The sequence below is a fragment of the Vespula vulgaris genome, chromosome 7 (assembly GCF_905475345.1).
Source record: "Vespula vulgaris chromosome 7, iyVesVulg1.1, whole genome shotgun sequence".
In the NCBI taxonomy this organism is placed as follows: domain Eukaryota; kingdom Metazoa; phylum Arthropoda; class Insecta; order Hymenoptera; family Vespidae; genus Vespula; species Vespula vulgaris.
In genome coordinates this window covers 6,036,928-6,057,281 of record NC_066592.1, presented here as the reverse complement: position 1 = coordinate 6,057,281, position 20,354 = coordinate 6,036,928, and the positions used below count along the sequence as shown (strand labels likewise).

Here is a 20,354-nt window from a genome sequence, read left to right as displayed (position 1 = left end):
TTGTCGGTGATGACGGTGATGACGATGATGATGATGACGGTGGTGATGATGGTGATGATAATGATGTTGATAGTGATATCGATGAGGCGAAAGAGTTTCAGGGGTAGAGGGAAGAAAAAGTGGAAGAGAAGGATGAGAAGGGTGAGAGAGAAATTGAGAAGAAGAATAAGGTTGAGAAGGATAAGAAGATTGAGAAGAAGATGAGGAAGAAGGAGAAGAAGGAGGAGGAGGAGGAGGAAGAGAAAGAGAAAGAGGAAGAGGAGAAGCAGGAGGAGGAGGAGGAGGAGGAGGAGGAGCAGGAGGAGGAAAAGGAAGAGAAGGAGGGAAAAGCCGGCGCGAGACACGAGCCTGCTGATCTACGTTCGGCCGCTCTCATTGCGGCTGTTGCTGCAATTGTTGAGCCTGTTGCATGCTACCGAGCACGTTCTTCATGGCCGATGTCTTGAGAAGCCTCTTCAGCATACCGCTCGAGCCACGATGCTGGAGACTCTTGTGCGTCGTAAGTGAATTCTTCGTGCGATATCGACGATTGCAAAACTCGCAGACGAAGAGCGTGTCCGACTGCTCGTGCTTGTCTTGAAAGTGACGCTTCAGGGAGTAGTAGCAGGAGAAGGTGCGACGGCAGTACGGGCATTCCTGAGGCTCATTGATACCGCCCGCTGTCGGCGGTGGTATCCGGTACATGGCAGAGGGAGGCGTCGTCGCTGCCGGATGCATCCCATTGCCCGTACCTGCAAAATCGTCCGTCATCGTTTTAATATTCACCAATTAGATTATAAAGATATTCTTTTTTTTTTGTTTTTTTTTCTTTTTTTTTTGTTTTTTTTTGTTTTTTGTTTTTTTTTTTATATATATTTCGTTCGTTCTTCTTTTTCTTTTTCTTTCTTTCACTTTTCTCACACGACAAACCAGAAGAGTTTCTTTTTCTGTTTTTCTTTCTACGTTTTCTTTTATTTTACTTTTATCTTTTTTTTTTTTATCTTATTTTACTCTATCATATATCTGTTTTGTAGTTTTCTATTTTTTCGTTGCTTTTTTCTTTTCTTGGTTGTTTTTCTTTTTTTTTCTTTTTCTTTTTTTTTTAATTCTTTTTCTTTCTACGAGATCCGTTTCTATCGAACGTTCGACGAATTGATCATTGAGAAAGTAAAAGAGAGAGAGACAGACGGAGAAAGACAGAAAGAGAGAGAAAAAGTGATAGAGAGGATATCGTCTCGAACGTTCGATAGAATTCGGATATTTCATTCTCTGATAGAAACCATCTCTCTCGAAACGACCATCTCGGCTTCGGTCCATGATTCTCGAGGTTAATTGACTGAGCCACCGAAAATGTTATTAATCGTGCGTGTCTCGTTATTAGTCGAGCGTGATAAGATTTAAGGGCCTTAACCACCATGCGAGAAGCTAGATTCTTTCCTCACGAAAGCTCTTTTATGTAGGTTAATGTAGGTAGGTATGATATATTTTATGATGCATGCTAAAAAAAGGTCGAGCTTTCCGTGACGGACGATGAGTCGAAGAACGCGAGATCTTAAGGACGATGTTATGAAAAAGAAAAAGAAAAAGAAAAAGAAACGGAAAAGAAAAAAGAAAGATACAAAATAAACGGTAAAACTAATCTCCTAGTGTGAATATGAGACATTTCAAGGTGACTCCTACGCATGAGTTACGAGACGAATTTAATGCGATTATGATAGAAGCGTGACAGAGAGTATGTAATTAATACAGGTACATCACGTGATGACGTCGTCATGCAAAAATGAAAAAAGGAAGAAAAAAAAATTAAGAAAAAGAAAAATAGAGAAACAAAGAGAACGATCGTTTCGCCCTTTGTAGGTTACGAGAAAGAAGAAAGAAGAAAAATTAAAGGAAAGAAAAAAAAATAGGAGATAGAAAACAAAAAAAAAAGAAATAGAAAACGTGCCTTAACGCTACGAGTAGCATTAAGACGCGCCATTGCAAAAGCTTCGTTGCATAAATGCAAAGATTTTCGACGATTCTCTAAACATATTTCGCACGAGTTTGCGTTGCTTTTATATAAAGGAAAATAAAATAATAATAATAATAATAATAATAATAATAATATAGAGGAGCATGCAAACGACATCGAAAGATACACCGAAAAAGCCCAACACGCGAAGGACTCGACGAACTTCGTAGAAGAAAATAAAAGAAAACGATGAGAATAATATGAAAGAAGAACGAGGAAAGGAATGGGAAATGGGTAGAGAACAAGAAAAAAAAAAAAGAAAAAAATATAAAAGAAACAGGAAAAAAGAAAAAAAGAAAAAGAAGAAGAAGAAGAAGATATCGAAAGCGCAAACACATCGAAGCCACAAATAAGAGATGTAACGGACGAGTAAACGGGTTTCGAGACACAAGACATTAAAAATAACAAAAGAAATAATAAAAGAGAGAAAGAGAGAGAAAGAGAGAGATAGACAGACAGACAGACAGACAGACAGACAGACAGAGAGAGAGAGAGAAAGAGAAAGAGAGAGCTAAGGAATGGAGGGCAGGATTGTTAGTTGGGAGTTAAGAAGCGAAGGAAGACCGCTTTTATCTTTTACGAAGGTGGCCTAAAAAAATTTGGGAAGGAGTAACGACAGTGTTTAGTAGTGGACGTTGAGCTTTATTAACGACTTTTTCCTTGGCCGATTTTGTTCGGTTCCACCTTCTTCCTCTTCTTCTTGTTCTTCTTGTTCTTCTTGTTCTTCGCCTTCTCCTCCTTTTCCTTCTTCTCCTACGTTCTCTCGAAGGAATGGAGACGAACGATGTTGCCGACGATGTTTCTCGTGTCATCGAGAAAGGGGGATATTATAACGGGGCCTGGTAATACCGGAAGAAGAAGAAGAAGAAGAAGAAGAAGAAGAAGAAGAGGGAGAGAGACAGAGAAAGAAAGAAAGAGAACCGAATCGCATCGGCTCGTAGGGAGACCAAATGGAGAAAACGAAGGACAGCCAAGAAGAAGAAGAAGAAGAAGAAGAAGAAGAAGAACGAAGGAGGAAAAGGTTGGAAGATGAGGAATGAGTCGTCGAGAGAAGAGAGGTTGCATTGATAAAGAGAGAAAAAGAGAGAGAGAGAGAGAGGTGGAAAAGAGAAGACGATGTGCTCGCGCCACGTGGGAGTTAAGACCGGTTTCTCTCCGGCATGCACTTCCTGGTAAAGAGGGCTCGAATCGGTGAAAAGGAACGACGAACGCGCGAGCCGAGGTCGTATCAAATCGAGAAGGTCTAGCGTATTTCTTCTTTTCTGTTTTATTTTTATTTTTTTTCTTTTCTTTTCTTGTTTGTTTTTCTTTTTCTTTTTCTCTTCGTTCTTTTTTCTTTCTTTTCGTTTCCCTCCTAGCAAATAAAAAAAAAAAAAAAAACACAAAAAAGAAAGAAAAAGAAAGAGAGCAAGACCAAAAAGTGTCAGAGTTGAAGGAAAGAAAAGAATAGAGAGAGAAAGAGAGAGAAAAATAGAAAGATAAAAAGAGAGGAGAGTAAAATGTGTGTCTGGTAAATGTAAGGTGAGTGTATGTATATGTGAGGCGTGTGTATGTGTGTGAATAAAAAAAGAAAAGAGAAAGAGAAAGAAAGAGAGAGAGAGAAAGAGAAAAAGAGAGGAATAGAAGAAAAAGAGAGAGAGAGATCGTGTGAGTTTTGAGAGAACCAATAACGCACGTGCGTGTCCCTACCTTATCTAAACCTTCAAAACAACTTAATGTCAATGTCGCCGGGTTTGCTCTTATGATAGGTATAGATATGGGTCATCAGGGAGTTACGCGAACAGTAGACTCGCTCGCAGATGACGCATCTGAACTCCTCCTGTCGCTCGGCGTGCTTGTCAGCGACGTGGCGTTTCAGGGATGCCTTGCTGCACAGCACCTTGCCGCACAGCTGGCAGGTGAACAGCTTCTTCGCCGACTGGGTGTTCAGAGAGTTGAAGGTCAGCCCCGGCGGCATAGAGGCGAGCACTGAAACACAACAATGCACCTCATGCAGCAGCAACCCCCACACTTATTACCCTACCCCCTGAGCAACGGAGCGCGCATTCTTGTTCTTGTTGTTTTTATTCTTGTTCTTGTTCTTGTTAAAGTTGTTGTTGTTGTTGTAGATGTTGTTGTTGTTGTTGCCGATGTTATTATTCTTTTTTTTTTTTGTAATTTTTTTCGTTTTTTTTTTTTTTGTTAAATTTTCTCTTCTTTCCTTTTCCCTTTCTTTTTCTCTTTACTCATTCTAAGAGCGAGCAAGAACGAAAGACAAAAGAAGACGATATAAGTACGACACGATTCGAATCGACGATTTCGAACGGCGAATAAACAACGAACGACCTTCCGTCTCTCCTCGTCCTTCCTTCTATCTATATATAATAACGTAAATACGACGCGTACGTAGTAAAAATACGCAAGCGTGCACGTTTTCTACCTAATATATTCATACGTCATTATGTATATACTATATATACTCGTATAAGATCTCATTCGTACTGTCCGATTAAACTTTTCCTTCGAAACGTTTTACTTCGTGATCTATAGTTTTCCGATTCGCGACGCGATCAGTGTCTTCGAGGATGCCCAGGGGAGAAAGGAATAGTAGTCGATGGAAAATAGAGAGAAAGAGAGAGAGAGAGAGAGTTAGAGTTAGAGTTAGAGAGAGAGAGAGAGAGAAAGAGTTAGAGAGAAAGAGAGAGAATTACGTCTCATTGGAATAGGCAAGACAGTTTCGAGGCAGTTAGTAGATAAAGATTGCTATTGGTCAGAATATAACTCTACACGACGACGGATCTCCGTCGTTCACCGATACCAACCAAGGAACCTTGGGAATACGAGTCCGTTCTCTCTTAAAATGAAAGAAAGTAAGAAACGATTATAGCTAAAGAAAAGATTATTTTCAAAGGGAGACTATCTGTGTGAGTCGTTTGTGTTACCAAAGTCGTTCCATCTTGAAAAGGAACGCGATTTAACCGAGGAAAATTTCCTGTCCTCCATTCAATTCCTCCTTTCTCTCTTACTTTTTTTTCCTTCCTTTTTTTCTTCACCCTTTCCCTTGCGATTATCGTAACGAGGCCCGAGACTCGAAAAAGACAGAGAGACAGAAAGAGAGAAGGATAGAGAGAGAGAAAGAGAGAGAAAAAGGGAAGAAGTAAAGTGAAGAAAAAGCAGAAAAGGAAAAAGATGTAATAGAAGTAGTAGTAGTAGTAGTAGAAGAAGAAGAAGAAGAAGAAGCAGCAGAAGACGAAGGAGGAGGAGGAGGAGGAGGGAGGAAAAGAGGAGGAAGATCGCTTGAAAAGGTCTTCGTGCGCTTACTTCGGCTGGCTAACAAAAAGGACCGAAAGCTGGTTTTGTGGTTGGTGGGCGAGCAGCCGCCTCTCTTTCTAAACATCGTTTGAAAACACCTATCCTACGAATCGGAGGGATGATTGGTGTGTCGAGCGAAAGAGAGTGGATGGTGGTGGTAGTGGTGGTGATGATGGTGATGGTTTAAGGGGTTGCCAGAACGTGGAAAAGCGAAGTAAGTAAAATTTCAATGGCCGATTTCTTGGGTGATCTCGCGCGACGTGAAAAGCGTCCGAATGAATGGGGTTGCTCGCTTGTAAGATACGAACTATATGTATACAATTCGACGCGAGATGAGGTACGTAGAGAAATAGAAAGAAAAAGAAAAAGAGAGAGAGAAAAAAAAGAAAAAGAAAGGAGGAGATAGTAAAAGAAGGGTAAAAGAAACGACGTATAAAAAAGAAGATAAAAGAGAAGAAAAAGAGAGAAGGAGGTATGATATGGTATGTATGTATATATGTATGTATGTATGCATATACATATGTATGTATGTATGTATGTATGTAGATATGTATATATGTATGAATGTATGTATGTATGGTCTCGAGAAGTAAAACATCCTAGTCTTTTCTTTTCTTTTTTTTCGTCGTCGTTGTCGTCGAGTTAAACGTCAATATTGTAAGAAGGCGTACGTACGTACGGTTCATTTTGTATAACCAAAGTCCTCGCGTATGCGCGTTCTCGTTAATTAAAAAAGATATGAGAGGAGAGAGAGAGAGAGAGAGAGAGAGAGAGAGAGAGAGAGAGAGAGAGAGAGAGAGAGAGAGAGAGAGAGAGAGAGAGAGAGAGAGAGAGAGAGATAGCAACCGCCCTCCTGCCTATTGGTATTTCGCACTGGCGACCCTCCCCATTTATAGGGACATAATATGTGCTCCGAGCGTTCTCTCCCTCTTCAAACGGCGCTCTCTTCGAGCGTTATCCTATCGTCGAAGAGATGAAGAGGGGGTAGAGAGGAAAAAAGAAAGAGGGATGAAGAGAAGAAGAGGAAAAGGAAGGAAGGAAGGAAGGAAGGAAGGAAGGAAGGAAGGAAGGAAGGAAGGAAGGAAGGAAGGAAGGAAGGAAGGAAGGAGATACATGCTGATGGAAAGTGATGCGAAAGCGAAGAGACCGTCCCCTAACCATTCTCGGCTCGCCTTTGGAAAATTGCTCTTTATCCAATTTCTCGAGATGTGTCTCATTAAGCTTCAGGCTAAAGAAACTGCAGCAACATCAGCGGTAGTAGCAATGGTAGCAGCAGCAGTAGTAGCAGCAGCAGCAACAGCAGCAGCAGCAGCAGTAGCAACAGCAACAGCAGCGGTAGGAGTGGCAGTGGCAGTAACGACGACAACGATGGCAGCACCAGTACCAGGGGTGGCACGGTTGGACGGCTGGATGGATAACGGGGATGGATATGATGGTCTCTAACTGAACGACGAACTCCTCTCTCTACGTTACCACGTAACGTACGTACGACGCGTATTATACAGATACATAGATCGAGGATAGGGGGAGGGCGATTTTCTCCTCTACATACATACAATTTTTTCTTTCCTAATCATAAGTACGTCTAAATCTCTCGATGTCCTATCTATACGTACATATATACTCACATTATATGGATATGTGCGATATATGTATATGGTGGAAAGAGAAAGGAAATAAAATGAGAAAAATGCGAAAAGAGAAAAAGAGAACGAGCGAGGTCAGGACGATTCACAGGTAGGAATAAGATAAAAACAAAGATGTATATATATATATAATGTGTGTATATATATATATGTATGTATGTATGTATGTATGTTTAGAGAGAGAGAGAGAGAGAGAAAGAGGTAGATAGATAGATAGATAGATAGATGATAGATAGATAGATAGAGAGAGAGAGAGAGAGAGATACGGAAGTCATTGGAAGAAAAGAAAGCGAGACACAGCGTTGTGCTCTACGCCCACGTTGATGTCTCGTTAAGGAAAAGGACGTAGAACACTCTTCAGTTATACTATATGTATACGTACGTGAGGCCTAACAAAAGAGAACGACGAGAAGGAAACACTGAGCATTCTGGGAGACACTTAAAGCATGCAATTCGAAGTAAACGTAATATTGTATGTATATAATAATTATTATTATTATCATTATATATATACATATATATATATATATATATATATATATATATATCTATATACATATATACACATATACAAACATGTATAATGTTGTTGCATACATCAGTATTGTAATTATATACATTATACATAGATATATGTATGTGTATATGAACAATATATGTATATATATATATGTATATATATATGTATATATGTATGTAAATGAATTCGGCGAACGGCACGGCGAAATTTAAACAGTTTTCTCTCCTTTTACACGTGCTCTCTCCTTCGCCGCGCCCCCGTCGACCCGTCAATAACCCCCATCCCACTCCACCCCCACCCCCTAACCCTGTCTTTCGACACAACCCACACTCGCTTTTACACGGCTCGTCTTCGGCTCGCAACGAGCGATCGTCGTCGTTTCCTCAAGATTTTCTACGCGCGTCCCCGGTAAAACGTATAAGAAGTATACGGCTTTGTAAATACACGCGACCGGTCGTTCGTCTTTTTAAAATGCCACAAATGAAAAGTTCCCCAGCATCTTTTAAACCCACGCGAGAAACGAAAAGGAGAATCACGTTCGACTTTTTCTCATCGCTGTATATATCGTCGTTGCTTTTGTTTGTTTTCTTTCTTTTCCTTTTTTTTCGTATTCTTTTTTCTTCTTTTTTTTTTTTACTTCTATACATTTTCTTTTTTTTTCTTTTTTAATTTTTTTTTCTCCCCCTTTAATCTCTTCCCTTTTAATCTCTATCCTTAATTCATCGGCGCGAAGACGAAACGAGAGAAACGTCGTTCGTAAAACCGCGACGGCATCCTCGTCACGATGCGATCGATAATGTAACAGTACGTATCGAATTGAAATGAACGCGCGCAATGAAGATTATAAAAAAAAAAAAAGAAAGAAGAAAGAAGATAAAAAAATGTGTACATATATATAAGAAAAAAAAAATAGAGAAAAAAAAAGAAAAAGGAGAGACGATATATATATATATATATCAAGCATGGCGACTTACACAATTCTCGTTCGAAAGCACAAAACTGATCGATTTCGTCTCCGTCGTATGGACGTATAAACGTGAACTTTTCTCGTACAATGATAAAAAAAGAAAACTAAAATAATAATAATATAGTATTAATAATACTATAAGAAAATGAATCGCGTCAATCTCGGAACGGATTGATCGACTTATGTGTATTGTATATATATTTATATATATATATAAATATATGCATATATAAATATATATATATATATATATTCGTGTATCAAAGGGAATCACGTTTCTTTTTTTAAAAACGAGCAAGATCCACGACATCATCGTAAATGAGACATTGACAGTGACAACAAAATCATCGACCCTCTGACCGGATCGTGGCTTCGAACACTTACCTTCGACCTGGAATTAAAGAAATGTATGAAATTGACATTGTCGTTACCATTAACCCTTAATCTCCAAGCCTGAAACATATTTTTGTGTTTCTACGAAAAACGAATACATATACATATACATTTGTATCATAAGATAACATACTTTAGCCACGATCCCAAGCACGGCGTAACGATTATGAAAGAGTTAAAGGGCCAAGGGCTAAGGGTTAAGGGCTCGTGCATATAATATACGCGAGAACACGTAAGTCAACACGAACATTATTTCGCATGCATATACGTGCACCTACGTACGTATATGTATGCGTGCCTAAAAATATACATACGTACATACATATCTATCTATATATCTCTACGCGTACCTGATTATTACTTAACGAGGATGTGATAGGTGATTAGAAACAAATAAAAACACAAATGAATTATTAAACCAAATAGTACATTTTTCGTATTATATATATATATATAATATATATAAAAATGAAAATATATTAAAATGCATTTGACGCAGCTTAAAAATTATAATATAATATAATAATATAATAATAATAGTCATCAATAAATATATACTATAACCAGAACACCTTGGCAGATAACAAATAATAAGTAAAACACGAAAACGCTCGATTTTTCGTTTTAAATTGTACGCGAGTCGAAGTCTTTTAAAACGGAAAATATTTTTCTCAGACTTATTTCATTTTCGTTCCGATTTGTCAAAATTTTGTTCGACTTTTGACGTTTTTGTTTCTTTCTCTCCCCCTCTCTCTCTCTCTCTCTCTTTCTCTCCCTTTCTTTCTATCTTTCTCTCTCTCTCTCTCTCTCTCTCTCTCTCTCTCTCTCTTTCTCTCTATCTCTTTCTCTCTTATTCGTCACGAAAGCTTTCAAATTCGGAACTAACGAGCACCGGTACATAAAAATCTTTCGCGGCTTCGCGTATCAATTCTTTTCCCCATTTTTCCCCTTCCCTATCTTTCTATCACTCTATATACCTCTCTTACTCTCGATGCTTCGTAAACTATCTTTTAATGTGTCTTTTTGTTCGCGCAGGTACCAATAGTATGTCTGCTCAGTAGTATCCCTGGGATCGATCGAATCGATAATTCTAATATAGCGCAGTTATGGAATTATGGCTTATGTATTTTATGATTAAAAGCTATTGTACGATGCTTGCGTGCGAATGTGTGTGTGTGTGTGTACTTGTGTCCGCATGTGTTTATTATATTCGTGCGTGTATGCATCGTGTGTGATCGTAATGTATCATATGTGTGTATGCTGTGCTCGTTAAAAAAAAAGGAAAAGAAAAACCAAAAAGAAAAAAAAATAGAAAAAAAAAGAAAAAGACAAAAAAAGAAGTAAAATAAAAAAGACGATGAAAAAGAAACCCAGAAAAAGAAAAAAGACAAAAAAAAAGAACAAACAAATACGAACTTCCCTTACTGCGTGGAAAATTGTGCGTGTAAAACGTAATTAGGTCCTATCTTGCCTATTGCATTAGATCTACGTGAGGGTGAGGGGGTGGGTGATGGTGGGGGATATTATAAGTAGCGTGTTATAAAAAAAAAAAAATAGAAAAAAAATAAAAAAATAAAAAGGAAAGAAAAAGAAATAAGAAAGTTAACAATGAAAAAAAGAAAAACTATTTCTGCTTAGCTTGTGCGCTAGCGAGCGTGTGGCTACATAAAATCGTATGCGTATGTAGTATGTAGTATATGCCCGTACACGTTTCACCACAAATATAACGGGTTAGTGCCTGTGCGCTAGAAGCCTATCGATGGAAACGAAAAGCGAACGAAAAGAAGTAATCGAATATGCGGTCGATCGCGTTCAGATAAGAGACGTTTTTAATACGTATCCACGTGTGTGTGTGTGTGTGTGTTCTGTGTGTACGATCGGCCGCAAAATTTCTTCGATAATCGTAAACGTTTCGTCGTGATACTTAACGAAAAGTGAATGAAAATGAACGTGACATTCTAAAATCCATTTATATCTCCGTTTATGTTAGCGAACGCGAACTCTGTCTCATCACAACGTAATCTCCGAGCGGAGTCCTTCTTTCTATCCTTTTTTTGTTGGTTTCTTCCTTTCTTTTTTAATCATTTATTCATTTATTTATTTATTTATTTATTTATTTATTTATTTCTATTTTCCGGTTCGTTCGAACAACTCCTACGGTACCCCCGTGCCAAGATCGTCGTAACACGGTGTTATACACGATCACATTAATCTCTTTAACTTAACAATTAGATACTTTTTTAATTAACAGTTTGGTAACATCAGTTTAAAAGAGAACAAAAATATATAAAAAGAAAAAAAAAGAAAAAAAAAGAAAAGAAAAATAAAATAAAATAAAATAAAATAAAAGGGATTACAAATCAGTCCAATAATAACACGTCGACTAATTAATTAAGCGAAGAAGACAATTCTCTTGAGAAATTCAGTCTAGACCGTGACGCGTGTCGCGGTTGACGAACGAAACGCGAGGAGGGCCAGGTACGTTTAGAAATGTAGCAAAGAAAGGGAAAAAGGGAGTGATAAAAAATGTGAAAGATAAAAATAGTAAAAAGCGAGAAAGAAAAAGGCAGAGAGAGAGAGAGAGAGAGAGGAAGAAGAAAAAACAAACAGGAGGGAAAAAGAAATTACAAAAAAAGGAAAGAAATAAAAGAGAAAAAAAAATAAATAGAGAAAAAGGAGATAGGCGTTTGAGAAGAGAACTGGAAAGGTTCATTTTTAAGAGAAAAGCTACTAGAGCGTTGCCAAGCCGCGACAGCGTCAATTTAACGAATTCAGTCTTTGTGATTCGAAAAGGGGCTTCGAACAAGTTCTTTTGCACTGGCCAATCGCAGTCGGAAGCACCTTTTGCCACGCGTCTCAGCTTCGCGAGTCGCGAGGGCAGAGGAGAGAAAGAAAAAGAAGAAAAAAAAAAGAAAAAAAAGAAGCGGCAGTAGAAATATATTATAAAAGCAAACAACATCGGGGCCCTTCGTTCGAATCCAACAAACAAATTGCAATTCGAGTTTCGAGTCGTTGTTGCGCATTTTTCCCTCCTTCTTTCCCCTGCCAACGCATACTCGCGCGCGACTTAACGCGAAGCAAACGTTTAAACGAACGACGAACAAAGAAAAAAAAAAAAGATATTAAATCAAATAAAACTCTACTAATATACGTATAATTCGTTAATTAAATATTCATTCAATTTATATTAATTTCATTAATAATTTATTATTCTCATAATATATAGCGCGCCGCCGATACGCGGGTCGTTCGACGCGAAATATATTTCGCATTATATTTGGCCATTTTTACAGTAGTCACAAATTAATTTCTTTGAATAAGCTACTAGTTTAAATATTATCAATATCAGTTCTTTCTTGCTCTGACTACTATAAAATTGTTTACTGCATATTTCATATTTTTATTTATTTATTTATTTTTTCCCCCTTCTTTCATTTCCTCACGTTTACTCTCGTAAATTTAAAGCTTCGTTCTTCATCATTTTTTCATCGTTCCGAACATTTCTCCTTCATAATATATACATATATATGTGTATATATATATATACATATATATATATATATATTTATTCTTCGATTCGTTTTGTATATAAAATTGCACCGGTCGCTCTTACGTACCGTCGAGTACAAATTCTTATCAAGAGATAACTCGCGTTAGAATAGAATAGTTTCGTATCTAACAAGATTTGTCGAGTCAAAATTTTCTTCTCGATCGTTCGCGGAGGAATGAAAACAAAAATTAAAAAAATAATAATAATAATAATATAATATAATAATAATAATAATAATAATAGTAATAATAAAATAATAATAATACGAAATAAAAGACAAGACGAGCGAGATAAATCGCGAACGAGAAAACTTAAAAAAAAAAAACGTACGTCGAAAGCACGTACGGCGATACCGGGCGTTCGATAGAGTGTAAGCTATTTGTTTAAACTATATCATAGCCTATCTATAAATTGTGTTCCTGTGAATCCGTATATGTCTGTTACATTGTTCATTCATGCACGGCAGCAGAGTAATGCTTGTGTAAGTACGACTTTTGTTCTATGTCTATTATGTCTATCTCTCTCTCTCTCTCTCTCTCCCTCTCTTTTTCTCTCATTTTCTCTCTCTTTCTCTCACAGACACATTCAATCCCTCTTTAACAATCCCGAACTAAGCATTCGATCGTGCACAAATGTCCCACGTATGATCGGCATTAAAAAATATCGCATGTTATTACGCGGTGCATCGTTCGTCTTTCTAAAAACCATTTTCCGAAACCGTCAAAGTGATATACGGTTAATCGAGTACACGGTTGGATCTAATCTGCCTATAATGTTAATCGTTCAGGGACATTCAAAACCTTCGTGATATCGCATCGACTCGAATAACCGAAAAAACGACCGAGGCACGATCGAACATCGTTGAAATCTCGGGATTCGGCAGTAAAGAGTTAGAGAGGGCGAATAAAGGGTGAGGAGGAGATGAAGATTGAGAAGTAAGGTGAAAGAGAAGAAAGGAGAGAGAGGATACGATTCGATGACTTTGTAACATCAGGAAGGCTTTGCAATGTGGCTTATCAAAGTTCTACTAAAATATAGGTATATGCTATGTAGTCGGCTATATGTAATATATGGCTATTACTATTTTTTAGTATACAAGTAAATCTGTTCGGTATGTTGTGGTGGATCGTGTCCCTCGTATTATCTTTCTCTCTCTCTCTCTCTCTCTCTCTCACACACATTCCCACTCTCATTCTCACTCTCTCTGTCTTTCACTCTTGATCTCCTTTACATTGTCTCACCGACAATCTTATCGTCTCAGTTTTGTCTTACGTTTCGAAAGAATCAACGAGGGTCGATGAGCTGGAAATATAGGGTTGTAGTGATGTTCATTGTGATGCTGACGATATGGTGGGGAAAATCGGAATAAAAGAAAAACACAAAAATTAAAAACAAAGAGAAAAAATAAAAGAGAAAAGCATTGCTTGCAATACGTAAACTTAGAAAAGATATATATGCGTACGTTTGGGTAGAGTACTGTTGGGTAGACTGGAAAGAGGAATAAGACGAAACGATCGAGGAATTGGATGATACATAGCAGAGAAATGCCGAAGGCCACGAAGGCAAAACACGCTCTTCTTTGAGTATTGTAAATCAGACTTTCTTAGAACGGTGTCAAACGTAAAACGTCGTTTGTCCAGAAACGATAAACTCGTAGAGTCACGACATCAAACAGAACAAGAAGCACATTATTTCTAATAATTGATTAATTAATTAATTAATTAATTATTTAATTAATTATTTAATTAATTAATAATAATAATATTAATAATAATTATAATAATAATAATAATAATAATATTTGCAATCCCAACAACGGCGATCAATAAGAGCATAATAAAATACGATGATGACAATGATTGATAATAATGATGATAATGATAGTAATAATCATAGTAATAATATTTAAGGTACTTTATGTAAAGCCCGGTATAATTAATAAAAAATGAACGCGAGTCTATGCAAGGTACCCCGTTAAAGCATCTTAATGCGGAATGAATATATTAAGATAAAATATATTATATAATTGCAATTCTCTCTCTCTCTCTCTCTCTCTCTCTCTCTCTCTCACTCCTCTCTCTCTCTCTAATTCACTCACTCTTTCTCACTCTCTCTCTCTCTCTCCTCTCTCTCTCTCTCTCTCTTTCTTTCTCTCTTCTGCATGACGCATCGTCGCGAAGCGACCGCGAGACTCTCATAAAACGATTATTTTTTAATAAGACTAATCTATTCACGAATACCCTGACTCTTCGCTTTTTTTGGCTCGCGCGCGTTTACTTTTTATTCGTTTTAAACTTTCTATCATTATATAAACGCGTCGCCGTGAGAAGAATCGCTGTAGCTCCGCGACGTTAAAAAAACTCTTTCATCCACATTATTTTTTTTTTTTAAACCTATTTTATCCATAATTATTCTTTCCCTACGTTAGCATCGAAACTAATAATAGTCTTGAGTCTTCTGTTTCATTCAGTGTTCTTTTACAGTCTTCTTCATCAACGTTTAAACGTTTTTCGTTTGTTTGTTTGTTTGTTTATTTGTTTGTTTGTTTACTTGCGTGTTTTTTTTTTTAGTTTTTCTTTTCCCCCCCTAAACTTAGCTGGACGATTACGGCATCTTTGACGCCTTGGAAGTTTTTTTGTTTCTTTTATTTTTATTTTTTTTTCCTTCCTTATCCTACCCTTTTACCTCTTCCTTTTACTTATTTATTTTTTTTTCGTTTTGTTTCGTTCTTTGTTCCGCCCTTTAATACACGATCCTAACTAACGTAATCGACGACCAAGCGACCGGTTTTGCGATTAACCCTCTATAACTTTATATAACTTTAAAGTCACACGCGCTCTTATCTATACATTATTTCGTTACGTCGTCAAAAAATTAATTGTCACTTTATCCATGTTCGAAGTTATCGATATTTTTTTTTCTCTTCTTCCTCTTCTTCTTCTTCCTCCTCTTCTTCTTATCCTTCTTTTCTTTTCTTTCAGCATAAATAACATCCTTACAAATCTTTCACATTTTATACACCGAGAAAAGATTCGTATTATAGAGGGTTAAATTCACGCTCGTGGCAATCCGAAGGCAAAAAGTTTCTCGATCGCACGCGTTAGCCTCGCTAACAAGAAAACACAGATAATAGAGAAAACATATCGACGGCCTCGACAAAAAAGTATTACTTCGATATTGTCGAAAAAATGGCAGCGATTCGCCTCGTGAATACGGTGGAAGTTACTCGAGAGGACTTTGGCACTACGCAATGTTTTCTTCTACTAAAACGCACGGCCCGTAAAATCGTAAAGGGCCAAATTCGAATCTGACGAACGTACCCAACTAACGAACGAACGAACGAACGAACTTAAAAATTAAAAACAAAATCACCGTCACATCGCTTTCCCTATTAATTGACTAAAATCTTTATATTGCAATTTCTAATATTCTTACGATTGCACGCGAATTGTAAACTGCCTTTTCCATCGAAGTAACTTCCTTTTTTTGATTCACCGTATTCGATCTCTCTGTCTGTCTCTCTCTCTCTCTCTCTCTCTCTCTCTCTCTCACACACTCTCTCAATCTCTCTCTTTCTCTCTCTCTCTTTCTGTATCACACTAATTCCTCCACACTTCGTAATCCGAATCGATTCTCATAGAGAAAAGAAAAAAAGGAAAGAGAAATAAAAAATACATGCATTTCATAATCGCATTTTGTATCGCTACAAACGGACAAGCCGAACCTACGAAAGGATTTTTTCCAAATTTTTAACCTTCCGCTTTTTCTCTATCACTCTCCCTCTCTCACACTCCCATTTTGAATAATTATAATAAAGCGAATAAAATGTAAAAACGAGAAAAGTTTTGTATATATATATATATATATATACATACACAAATAAAAGAAATAAAAAGAAAAAAGATAAAAAAAAAGAAGAAGAAACAAACGAATTAAAATTATTAAGCCACTCATGGGCGCAGTCTCAATCGTTTCTTTAATAGCTTGCTAATTGCACGTTATCGTAAAATATAACTCGCCGTTCGTAAAGCAGTTCGAGTCGTTTGAAATAGAAATATATTTTTCCAAATAGAATTAAACGCTCGCTAAATACAATTAGGAATGTAATTACAAAAACGGTGATAATGCAACAAGCCTACATCGGCTCACTCGAAGTCGAAGACACAAAAATTCGCGAGAGATTTTTTTTAACGAAAGTGTCCAACGTTTTATTCTCTCTTTTCTATTTTTATTGTATTTTTTCTTTCCCCTTTTCTTTCTTTCTTTTTTTCCTTTTCTTTTCTTTTTTTTTGTTTTCTCTTTGCCTTCCCTTTTCCGCTTCGCTCTTTTTCTTCCTCTCTCTCTTTTTTCATCCCTCGTTGATTTTTTTTTTTTTTTTGAGAAAAATACAGTAGAGAAAATACGAAGATTCGAGAGAAATCTCCTCCTCGTGAAACGCGATTTAAAAGAGAGAAAAAATTAAACGAAGAAAAAGAAAGAAATAAGAAGAAGGTGCATAAGAAATTGCAATAGTCGGCGCGATACAAATGTTGTATTCTCACGTTTTATACATATACACATACATGTATATATATATTATATATATATATATATATATATATATATACATATATATAAAAGAAACTGCAACTTCCGATGTCCCAACGAGAAAGAGATACGCGTAACATCGCGTAAATCACAAATAAACTTTAACTTCGTTTGTGACCTCGGCAATAAATCACATATCGAGCGTAAACAACGATCAATTGACTGGAGTCGTCCAGCGGAATTTCAATCGTAGTGTTAAATTCAATCGAAACATCGCTCTCTATAGGCTCTATCAATGCTCGGCAAGTCAATTCGTCAAAATTATTTCGCAGGAAAACGTTATGTGCGTACGATACTGTATAATCGTACTCACACACATTCCAACGATCCTCTCACGATCGTCCAATAGGACACGTTCTATTAAATTATCCTTAAATATCGTTAAGGATAAAAAAAAGGATAAAGAAAAAAAGAATTTCGGGGAAGAAAAAAAAATATATAGGACGGTGTATAATATAGTAAATAGCTTCTTATAAAGTTCGCGCTCGCGCTTGCCCGTTTATCGCGATTTCAATCGTTCCTTGGTGAACGAATCGACTTTAAAAAATGTACAGAATTTAACGAAGTCGATTGATTGGCGCGGAACGAATTCTCCCGAACAATGGAAAACGGCAGGTAGACCTTTTTAGAACGGACGGAATTCGTCCAGAAAATCGATCTCTTTCTTTCTCTATCTCTCTCTCTCTCTCTCTCGCTTCCCACACATACACACACACGCGCACGCGCACAGAACACACTAGTACGACATGCATGCATATTACTTACTCACATACACACTTTCACTGTCTCTCTCTCTCTCTCTTTCTCTTTCTCTTTCTCTTTCTCTCGTTCGCTCGTTCGCTTTTACATACACGCAGTCTATTGTTCCTCGATTACAGGCGAACGGAGCCTCTAAGGTCACCGATTTTCCTGACTCTCTCGCCGACTTTCCAGTCATCTCACTTCCGGTCCCCCTTCCGCTGTGGAAAAAGTCGAAATTCCTTGGCGCTTAAACGCGCCTTTCACCGCCGATCGATTCCGAACAGATCGGTCGGTCGGTCGAAATTTTCTCGATCTCGATCGGCTAAAAAGAAGCTTAGAGTCTATACAAAAAAATCAATCGCTGCGCCAAACCGCAACGTAATTTTTCTCGACGCGTTCATTCGCGATACTTGACTTTTTTTTTGTTTTGTTTTTTTTTTCTTCCGTTTCGTATCATTTTTTTTGCTTTATTTCTTATTTCTCGCGGCGTCCTACACGCGTCCTTTGGAAGCACTGATTCCGAGTATCCTCCTTCTTTCTCCTTCTTCCTTCGTGGATGCACGCACCTTCGAGGATAGAGTCATCGAGAAGAGATCGAAAGAGAAAAAGAGAAGGGGAACGCGTAAATCACAGAATCTCCAATTAGAACGATCTTTCCTTCTTCCTTTTCTTTTCTTTTTTCTTTTGAGCGAAAGAGATCGTTTCTAATCTGTATCACGTTGTACGTTGAAAGATTTAATCGAATTTAAATCGATTGTTTCGAGATTATCTCTCTCTCTCTCTCTCTCTCTCTCTCTCTCTCTCTTTCTCTTTCTCGCTCTTTCTCGCTCTTCCATTTTTTTTTGTTTCTTTCTTTCTCTATTTTCCTCGTCGTCGTCGTCGTCGTCGTCGTTGTCATAGTCATCGTCATCGTCATCGTCATCGTCAGCGTCAGCGTCATCGTCATCGTCATCGTCATCGTCGTCGTCATTTTCATCGTCGTCACCGAAACGACGGAGCAACGATCGACTATCGATCACGCCATCTCTATTTTTGCCTACGATGATAAATGCTCTTGTGATTGTTCAGACTGTTGAGCGTCCTGAAAACCTTGTGGCAGAGCGCACAAACCGCACTGTTCAACGGCTGAAAGTGTTGCTGCTCTTTGTGCCGCTTTAACGTGAGCTTCGTTGAGAGCGTCTTGCCGCAAACGTCGCACGTATAACACACCCCCGGCGGTAGTAGACTACTGTGAAGGGGATGAGACAAACGCATCGCGAGTATCGCCGAAGGCGGACCTACATATCCCGCGAGTTATTTATCGTCAGAGATGTATGTGTTATATCGATCGCGCGTTTTATTTCGTTGTTTTCGATTTTCAACGATTTCACACCGTGAGTTCGATCGTTGAGAGAAGGAAAAATAAATCGAGAAATATAGTTCAGAGCAACAAGGAAAGAAAGAAAAAAAAGATAAAGGAACGAGAGAGAGAAAACGTAATAATGAGAAAAGAAATGTAAGAGGAAAGAAAAATCAAAAATAGACCAGATACCGTTTATAAAGAGAATAAATAAGAGAGAAAGAAAATGAGAAAATAATAATGAAAACGAAAGATTAAGAAAGAGAGAAAGAAAGAAAGAAAGAAAGAAAAAAAGTCAAACAGAAGTAGAAGTAGTAGTAGTAGTAGTAATAGTAGTAGTAGTAGTAGTAGTAGTAGTAGGAGTAGTAGTAGTAGTAGTAGTAGTAGTAGTAGTAGTAGTAGTAATAGTAATAGTAGTAGTAGTAGTAGTAGTAGTAGTAGTAGTAGTAGTAGTAGTAGTAGTAGTAGTAGTAGTAGTAGTAGTAGTAGTAGTAGTAGTAGTAGTAGTAATAATAATAATGATAATAATAATAACAATAACAATAATAATAATAATAATAATAATAATAATAATAATAATAATAATAATAATAGTAGTAGTAGTAGTAGTAGTAGTAGTAGTAGTAGTAGTAGTAGTAATAGTAGCAGTAGTAGTGTAGTAATAGTAGTAGTAGTAGTAGCAGTAGTAGTAATAGTAGTAGTAGTAGTAGTAGTAGTAATAGTAGTAGTAGTAGTAGTAGTAGTAGTAGTAATAGTAGTAGTAGTAGTAGTAGTAGTAGTAGTAGTAGTAGTAGTAGTAGTAGTAGTAGTAGTAGTAGTAGTAGTAGTAATAGTAATAATAGTAATAGTAGTAGTAGTAGTAGAAGTAGAAGAAGAAGAAGAAGACATCGACACCCAAGTAAAAAGAAAAGATATTTCCGTTACGAACCAATATTTGTGGCGTAGGAGGAGGCACACGGAGAGCCACGTGCGTGGATGGACCCCCAGCGCAAATCCGTGTTCGTGAAGGTAGCGGGTAGGACACAGAACAATGACGAACCAGAGCCAAACGTATAGCCGAGCGAGCGGGACCGGGAACAAACAAGAACAAAGATACGACTGCCATTAATATCGCTGGACAAGATTAGTGTACGCTGCTTTTGCTCTTCTCTCTCTATCTTTTTGCTTTTTTGTTTTGTTTTGTTTTGTTTTTTTTTCCTTTCTTTCTCTGTTTTCTATGCGCAGGGTCTGTTGTAGACAAGTGACTGTGATAAGGCTTGGAAATCGGACTTGGAAATTGTGGAGGAGGATTCGTTCGAAGGGATTTCTGAGGATAGGGCTAAGAGTGTTC

At 37.4% G+C, this 20,354-nt stretch overlaps 1 protein-coding gene across 1 annotated transcript; it reads right to left on the bottom strand.

The window, feature by feature from the left end:
- Positions 1-372: 372 nt before the first annotated feature.
- Positions 373-18,939, bottom strand: LOC127065261 (fez family zinc finger protein 1-like). Its single transcript, XM_050997354.1, has 3 exons — positions 18,726-18,939; positions 3,767-3,958; positions 373-731 (listed from the first exon to the last, which is right to left on the bottom strand). The coding sequence occupies exons 1-3, from the start codon at positions 18,937-18,939 to the stop codon at positions 373-375; spliced, it is 765 nt and encodes a 254-aa protein (XP_050853311.1).
- Between the last annotated feature and the right edge of the window lie 1,415 nt (positions 18,940-20,354).